At 66.3% G+C, this 8,305-nt stretch overlaps 1 protein-coding gene across 1 annotated transcript; it reads left to right on the top strand.

Annotated features, from left to right (window-relative positions):
- Positions 1 to 1,757: 1,757 nt before the first annotated feature.
- On the top strand, positions 1,758 to 7,620 carry ANPEP (alanyl aminopeptidase, membrane). Its single transcript, XM_083870826.1, is given in 24 exon segments — positions 1,758 to 2,618; positions 2,889 to 3,034; positions 3,111 to 3,253; positions 3,336 to 3,462; positions 3,571 to 3,725; positions 3,798 to 3,911; positions 4,027 to 4,170; positions 4,245 to 4,310; positions 4,453 to 4,518; positions 4,681 to 4,853; positions 4,934 to 4,944; positions 4,947 to 5,012; positions 5,164 to 5,213; positions 5,215 to 5,298; positions 5,386 to 5,441; positions 5,553 to 5,700; positions 5,810 to 5,872; positions 5,874 to 5,902; positions 6,045 to 6,152; positions 6,239 to 6,406; positions 6,512 to 6,652; positions 6,764 to 6,818; positions 6,821 to 6,847; positions 7,310 to 7,620. Coding segments are annotated over 24 exon segments (2,901 nt in total). The 5' UTR covers positions 1,758 to 2,019; the 3' UTR covers positions 7,472 to 7,620.
- Positions 7,621 to 8,305: the final 685 nt, after the last annotated feature.

Here is an 8,305-nt window from a genome sequence, read left to right as displayed (position 1 = left end):
CCACACTCCCCTCCCAGCCTCCTGCACGGCTCGGGGATGGGGCTGGGGGCTGGAGAGGGGCAGGGGCTGCCCGGGGGCTCCACACTCCCCTCCCAGCCTCCTGCACGGCCCGGGGATGGGGCTGGGGGCTGGGGGTGGCTCCTGGCCCCCCGCCCATTGCCTGTCCCAGCCGTGCTGGTGCCGGGTTCTGCTGGGCTCAGCCGGGCTCCTCTGAGCGCGTCCCCACACCCAGGCCCCCTCCCCAGCCCCTTGCCCCCCAGAGCCGCCCGGGGCTCTCCCCCCCGGCTGTCCGGGCCCCGCCGGCCGGCAGACAGGAGGTTAAGGGGGGCAGAGCTCCGGGATCCTGCGCTGGAGCCTCGGAGGAAGCTCTGCTCGGCCGAGCCGAGCGCGGAGCGGGGACGGGCAGGGCGAGCCCGGGGCTCGGGAAAGGGGAGCGGGGCGGGGGGACCCCCTGCCCCCGGCCCAGCGCGGGAAGGTGAGAGGGGGGCTCTGCTGCTGCTGCCGCCGAGGCTCCGGGGGGTTCACACCCCCAGCAGGGGCTCGCGGGGTGCATTGGGGGGGAGCAGGCGGGGGAAGGGGCTGTGGGGGTGTGGGGGGGCTGTGGGGCTGGCGGTGGGGTTCACACACATGGAGGTTGTGGGGCCCGTGTGCACTGCGGGGTTTGGGGGGGTCTGGGGGGGTCCGTGACAGTGTGGGGGGCTCTGGGGGGGTCAGGCTGGGGGGTGAGTGAGGCCAGAGCCCCACGGGACCCACGTGCCCTCGGGGGTGACATCTGTGCCGCTCGTGGGGCACGGGAGATGCGCGTGCTGCCGGCGGGGCTGCAGGGAGGGGTCTCTGGGGGTGGCACAGGATCCCGCGGGCTGTGGGCGCTGTGTCCTGCCCCGGGGCTGCTCCCCGGTAACTCCCTCCAGCCCCTCCCGGGGCGAGCCGTGCCCGAGGGGCGGTGGGGGAGACAGGAGCAGCAGGGACGGGGCCGTGCAGAGAGCGCCCGGCACCCTCCCGGCCACCTGTGGCCTTGGTCCTGCGGGGGACTGTCCCCAAAGCCTTTGGGCAGAGCAGGGCGGGGATGGGACCGAGAGCCACAGTGACCGCCGGGCCGGGGGGTGGGTGTGCCTGACAGGGAATGCCAGGGACACCGGCGGCATCCGGAGTGGTTTGTACCAGGCACGGCGGCCCTGGCGGGTGCAGCTGGGTGCTGTCAGGGACAGGGCAGGGCTTCCTGAGGACACCGCTCTCATCCTGCTTTGCCCTATGCCCCAGCGGTGGCTCCAGGCAGCAGTTGCCCGTATCTCCCTATGGATAGATCGATCAGATCTCAGAACAGGAACAGGACCTGCTATCCCCAGTGTGTCACACCCCCACCTTGGGTGCGGACCTCACATGTGCCCACTGGGGCTGGGTGTACAAGGACACGCTTTGACTGCCGTGCCTTTGGGTTCATGGCCCTGGACTTTGAGAGGGCTGTGGGCAGGGGAGCTCCTCCCAGGTGTCCCCCCCACATTCCCCTGACACTGCCAGACCCCTGTGCTGCACTCCACGCCCCCCGCTTTCCCCGGGTGGGGCAGCCTGTGAGCTGTGCCCCTCGCAGGCAGGGGCAGCTGGACCCTCTGGTGGTGACACAGACCCTGTCACACCAGGGTAAATGGGGTGACAGCTGGGACTGGACCTGGGCTTGGCTGAGGGGGGCACACACCAGGTGGGATATGTGGCTGCTGGCTGTGACCCCCAGCTCTGTCTCTCCTTTTGCAGGGCCAGGCCTGTGCTGGGGAAGGACGCCAGGGGTCCAGGCCCACAGCCCCCCACCGCCAGCCCTGCCCCTGCAGCAGCTGTTGGTGCTCCTGCCAGGCTGGAGGGCGGGTGGGTGGAAAGCTCATCCCAGGGTCTGTCACCGCCCTGAACCCCATGGCCGTTTAATCCATCACCCATTAACTTGGACTAATAAACCTCATGGGAGCGAGAGGCTAAAAGCCGTGCTCGCTCCAGCGCCCGTCTCTGCCAGCGCCGCTCCCGCTGCCCGCCATGGCAGCCGGCTTCTTCATCAGCAAGACCGTGGGCATCGTGGCCATCGTCCTGGCCGTGGGGGCCGTGGCCACCATCATTGCCCTCTCGGTGGTGTACGCCCAGGAGAAGAACAAGGGGGCATCAGATGGGGGCATCAGCACCACGGCCAACCCCAACATCACCACCACCACCACCCCTGCCCCCAACAACGTCTGGAACCGGTGGAGGCTGCCGACCACGCTGAAGCCAGAGTCCTACGAGGTGTCCCTGCAGCCCTTCCTGACGCCCGATGCCAACAACATGTACATCTTCAAGGGCAACAGCAGCGTGGTCTTCGTGTGCGAGGAAGCCACCGACATCATCCTCATCCACAGCAACAAGCTGAACTACACCATGCAGGGCTCCTTCCATGCCACGCTGCAGGCAGTGGGTGGTGGCACAGCCCCTGCCATCTCCAGGACCTGGCTGGAGACTCCCACCCAGTACCTGGTGGTGCAGCTGGCCTCTCCCCTGCAGCGGGGCCAGCGGTACCGGCTGTCCAGCAGCTTCACCGGGGAGCTGGCTGATGACCTGGCTGGCTTCTACCGCAGTGAATACACAGACGAGTCAGGCAACAAGTAGGTGGAGGGCAGGGGGCGGGGTGGGAGCCACAGGGCTGGCCCGATGTGGTGGTGGGAGGGGGAATGGGGGGCACGGGGCTGGCACAGGGCGCTGGAAGGCGTGGGCTGGCTTTGGGGCTCCTCTCCCACCAGGACCGTGGCATGGATGTGAGGAGCCTCTGTGCCCCCCTTGCATCCTCATGCTGCCCCAGCGGGGATGGGAGAAAGGGCACTGGGGGTGCAGCCTCCACGGGGACCCCCGGGACTGATGATGGGGCTGGCTCACAGGTACGTGGTGGCCACCACGCAGATGCAGGCGGCTGATGCACGCAAAGCTTTCCCCTGCTTCGACGAGCCGGCCATGAAAGCCACCTTCGCAGTGACACTGATCTACCCCTCCAACTACGGGGCAATTTCCAACATGCCTGCCAAAAGTGAGTAGGCTGGGGGGACGCCTTCGGGGGGCTGGGGGCCTGGCAGGGCTGTGGGGTGATCATCTGATCCCCACAGGCAGCACGCAGCAGACGATTGATGGGGAGGCCTGGAAGATCACTGAGTTTGAGACCACTCCCCGGATGTCCACGTACCTCCTGGCCTTCATTGTCAGCCAGTTCAGCAACGTGAATAACACAGAGGACTCCAACGGCACACTGGTAGGACGGGGTGGGCTGCACCCTCTGCCCACCTGGGTGGTGAGCCTGGGCTACTGACCAGTCCTGCATCCCTCCTTTCCAGATCCGCATCTGGGGCCGCCCCAAGGCCATCGGTGAGGGCCAGGGCAACTACGCGCTCAATGTCACCGGCCCCATCCTCGAATTCTTTGAGGGCCATTACAACACGAGCTACCCGCTCCCCAAGTCTGGTGGGTGCTGCAGGGTGCCCGGGGCACTGGCTTGAGGCGCCCGCTGCAGGGGGGAGGACGGTGCAGCGTGCTGCCAGCGGGGCACTGACGGGACCCCTGCACCCCCAGACCAGGTTGGCCTCCCTGATTTCAACGCGGGCGCGATGGAGAACTGGGGGCTGGTGACCTACCGGGAGAACTCGCTGCTCTTCGATAGCAACTACTCCTCCATTGGCAACAAGGAGCGCGTGGTGACCGTCATCGCCCACGAGCTGGCACACCAGGTACCTGCTGCGCCCCTCGCCCGCTCCCCTGGCTGACGGCTGGCTGCTGAGGGGGTGCCGTGCCCTCTGCAGTGGTTTGGGAATCTGGTGACGCTGCGCTGGTGGAACGACCTGTGGCTGAACGAGGGCTTCGCCTCCTACGTGGAGTACCTGGGTGCCGACGCTGCTGAGCCCCTCTGGAACATTGTGAGTGCCAGGGAGGATGGGTGTGGGGGCAGGCAGGGGGACAGGCGCCCCAGGGGCCGCCCCGGTGCCAGTGGTACCCGCAGGGCTGAGGTGGGTGCTGGTGCCCCCTCTGCAGAAAGACCTGATGGTGCTGAACGAGCTGCACGCGGTGATGGCGACCGACGCCCTGGCCACCTCCCACCCACTCTCCTTCCGCGAGGAGGAGATCAACACCCCAGCCCAGATCAGTGAAGTCTTTGACAGCATTGCCTACAGCAAGGTCTGCGCGGGGGTCCCTGGGGTGGGGATGGACTCTGGGGTGTCCCTGGCTTCCCTGACCTGCTGTCTCTGCAGGGAGCGTCGGTGCTGCGGATGCTCTCGAGCTTCCTCAGTGAGGACATCTTCAAGAAGGGGCTGCAGGTGAGGTGCTGCTGGTTCTGGGGGGCAGCAAGCCCAGTGCAGGGTGGGCATCCCATGGTAGAGACCTTCTCTGGTGCTCGAGGGGTGTCCCACACCCCAGGCTTGCCCTTGCTCACCTGTCTCTCCTGGTGCTCTCCCACAGTCCTACCTCCACACCTTCTCCTACAACAACACCGTCTACACTGACCTCTGGGTCCATCTGCAAAAGGTAGGAGGGGGCTGGTGCTCCTGCAGCATCCCCAGCCCTGGCTCTGGGGGGCTGCCTGGTGTGACGGAGCCCCACGTTCTGGGTGAAGGTTGCAGCCCTGGCCCAGCCCCACGCTGCCTGTGCCCCTGGCCCTGGTGACCAGCGGCACTGCCACCCCTGCAGGCGGTGGACGAGAACAATGTCGAGCTGCCTGACAGCATCAGCAACATCATGGACCGCTGGACGCTGCAGATGGGCTTCCCTGTGGTCACTGTTGACACCCTCAGCGGCACCATCAGGCAGAACCATTTTCTGCTGGACCCCACGACTTCTGTAGACAGACCCTCTGTCTTCAAGTGAGTGTGGCAGGTCTGGCTGGGAAATGAGGGGTCAGGGGATGAGGGCCAGTCCCATCACCTGTCTGTCCATGGCACAGCTACACCTGGATCGTCCCATCACCTGGATGACAAGAAATAGCCAGGGGAACAGCTACTACTGGCTGACCGGAGTCACAGGTATGGTGTGTCCTGGCTGGGAATGGGGGTCTTGCTGCCACCTCCACGGCCATGGCACTGGTCAGGGTTCCCAGTGGTGGTGGGGGCTGAGCCTGGCCCTCCCTGGTGAGTGGGGGTGCAGCTCTGGCAGAGCCTCCTGTCCCCTTCCCAGCCACCAACAACAGCTTCAGGGTGGACAGCCCCAACTGGCTCCTGCTGAACCCTCAATGTCACTGGGTACTTCCGTGTCAATTACAACCAGGAGAACTGGAATCAGCTCATCAACCAGCTTGGCACTAACCACACGGTACACGGGGTGCTCAGGGCTGTGCTGTGGGACCCACTCACGCCACCCTGCTCAGGCTGCCCTGAGACACTGACTTTGCTCCCTCAGGTCTTCCCCGTGATCAACCGTGCCCAGATCATTGATGATGCCTTTAACCTGGCCAGGTGAGCCCTGCCAGGTGGTCTGGGTGCCACTGGGGTGAGGGGCTGGATGGGGTGGGTGCCCTGGCAGTGCCAGTGGGGCTGGGGAGGTGACACTGCCCTCCCCCCTGACAGGGCCAAGTATGTCAACGTGACCTTGGCTCTGGACACGACACGGTTCCTGAGCCAGGAGACGGAATACATGCCCTGGCAGGCAGCGCTCACCAACCTCCAGTACTTCCAGCAGATGTTTGACCGCAGCGAGGTCTTTGGGCCCATGTCGGTGAGTGGTGCCACCTCCGTGCCGGGGGTGAGGGGCCAGGGTTGCCCTCACAGCGGTGTGGGGGCTGCTGCCAGCCTGTCACTGGGCACTGACTCCCTCTTGCCCACAGAAATACATAAAGAATCAGGTGACTCCTCTCTTTGAACACTACAAGACCATCACCAATGGCTGGAAAAATCGCCCCCAGTGGCCTGACAGCCCAGTGAGTACCGAGGCCCTGGGGCTGGGCTGGATGCCTGGGGTGTCCCCAAGCTGCACTGGGGAGAGGGCACAGCCCTGCCTTGTAGCCGGCACTGGTGGGTGCCCTGTGCTGGACCCCAGCCCTCACGGCCTCTCCCCCCCAGGTACAACGAGATCAATGCCATCAGCACCGCCTGCTCCTACGGTGTCACTGACTGCCAGAAGCTTGCCATTGACTACCTGAGCCAGTGGCGGAATACCTCTGAAAACCCGTGAGTCCTCGGCCGCCCCTGCTGGGTGTGTGGTCGGGCTGGGCACAGCCAGGGGCACCTGGCACTGACGGCTCTGACCCCAACAGGGTCCCCCCGAACCTGCGCTCAGCCATCTACTGCAGCATGGTGGCCACGGGCGGGGAGGACGCCTGGGATTTCATCTGGAAGAAGTTCCAGGAGGCCCCCGTGGTGTCTGAGGCTGACAAGCTGCGCACAGCCCTCACCTGCAGCCCCCACCCCTGGATCCTCAACCGGTGCGTGTGGGGGTCTGGCACTGGGGTTGTGTGCCCACCAGCCCATCACCCACATCCCGTGCGCTGCCCCTGCCAGCCCCTCACGCCCTCATCGTGCCCCTCCAGGTACCTGGAGTACACCCTCGACCCTACAAAGATCCGGAGGCAGGATGCCACCTCCACCATCAACAGCATTGCCAGCAACGTGGTGGGGCAGCCCCTGGTCTGGGACTTCATCCGTGGCAACTGGAGGACGCTCTTCACCCAGTGAGCACCACGGGGGGCTGGGGACACCCCTGTCTGCCTGTGCCCCTTGGGGGTGGCACTGTCCCTTCCCCTGTCCCCTCCCCCTGGCTCAGCACACTTCTGCTCTCCCAGGTACGGCGGCGGCTCCTTCTCCTTCTCCCGCCTGATTTCATCAGTGACCCAGCGCTTTTCTCCTCAGAGTTTGAGCTGCAGCAGGTGAGGCTGGACCTACAGGGGGCTGCTGGCCTTGGCAGAGCTGCCCTTTGCCAGCAGCCCTTGAGAGGGGATTTCCTGCCCCTTGTGTGCCCAGGGGTCCGAGAGGCTTCTGTCCCTGTCACAGGCTGCTGGGGAGGTGCAGGGGTGCCCAAGGGCTGTCAGGGCTCCTGGGGGCTGTTGGGGTGCTCCAGAGGCTGCTGAGATAGTGCTGGGGGGCTGTCAGGATGATGTTGGGCGGTGTTGGGGGCTGCTGGAGTGGTGCTGGGGGCTCACAGAGGCTGTTGGGGTGCTCCCAGGGGCTGCTGGTGTCCTGTCAGGGAGCGGCCGAGAGATGCTGGGGTGGTGCTGGAGGGGTTGCCAGGGGCTATTGGGGTGTTCCCGGGTGGTGTCGAGGGGTGCTGGGGTCTGCCGGGGTTGCTGGGCCCGGCCTCTGCCTGCTCCAGCCCCGTCTGTGCCCCACAGCTGGAGCAGTTCAAGGCGGAGAACCAGGACATCGGGTTTGGCTCGGGGACGCGGGCGCTGGAGCAGGCGCTGGAGAGGACCCGCGCCAACATCAACTGGGTGAAGGAGAACCGGGCGACGGTGCTGGCGTGGTTTGAGCAGCAGACCTCAACGGGGCCCTGAGCTGCCCTGGCCACCAGGACGGACCCTCCTGGCCCACTCCCGACTCCACTCACTCCATCCCCGCAGCCCCTGCCCGCCCCGGGACAATGAGCTCTGGGAACGTGGGGGGCTCGGCGGGGGCACGCCGGGCTGGTGCTCTCTGGGGGTGAAAATAAAACCTTGCCCGGTTTCCAGGGGCACCCTGGGTGCTGGGGGCAGTGCTGTGGGGCTGCGACAGGCTGGGTAGGAAGCGCCTGCAGGCCTGGGGCAGCCCCGGGGCTGTGAGCCCCCCGGGCTGTTAGGAGCCTGGTGCTAAGTGGCTCTGGGGGCTTCGCTGACGCCAGCCCCCAGCCCCTCTGTCTGACAGCTGTGTGTGAGCTCTCCTGCTGGGCCCTGCTTGGGGACTGGCACCAGGACCCTCTGCCCGCCCCTGCTCCGGGCAGGTGCTGCAGGGCCGGGGCAGGGCCCACAGGGGGACTGTGACAGGTAGGAGGGACTGTCCCTGATGGGCTGCCCGGGCTCTGAAGGGACAGAGCTGTATTTGGGCACAGGGAAGGGATGGGACCTCCGGGCAGGTGGGGCTGGGCAGGTGGGCCCAGGTGGTGAGTCCCTCTGCCACCCCAGCCCTGGGGCTGTGGGTTGGGCTGGCAGTGGGCACCGAGCCACGGGCCCGGGGCAGGGCCTGGCTGTGTGTGGGGTGCCAGGCTGAAGGTGCTCCCAGCCCTGTCCCTGCTGGGGTGCAGCCAGCAGGTCCTGCAGTGAGGAACAGGGGAGCAGGACTGCAGGGTGGCTTTAGTGAGGATCCTTTAGTGAGTCTGTCCCATCCTGTGCAGCTCTGCAGCATGGCCATGCCAC

This window comes from Zosterops lateralis (genome assembly GCF_965231275.1).
Source record: "Zosterops lateralis genome assembly, chromosome: 13".
Taxonomy (NCBI): domain Eukaryota; kingdom Metazoa; phylum Chordata; class Aves; order Passeriformes; family Zosteropidae; genus Zosterops; species Zosterops lateralis.
Note: the sequence above shows the minus strand (reverse complement) of the source record. Positions and strands in the feature narration are given on the sequence as shown.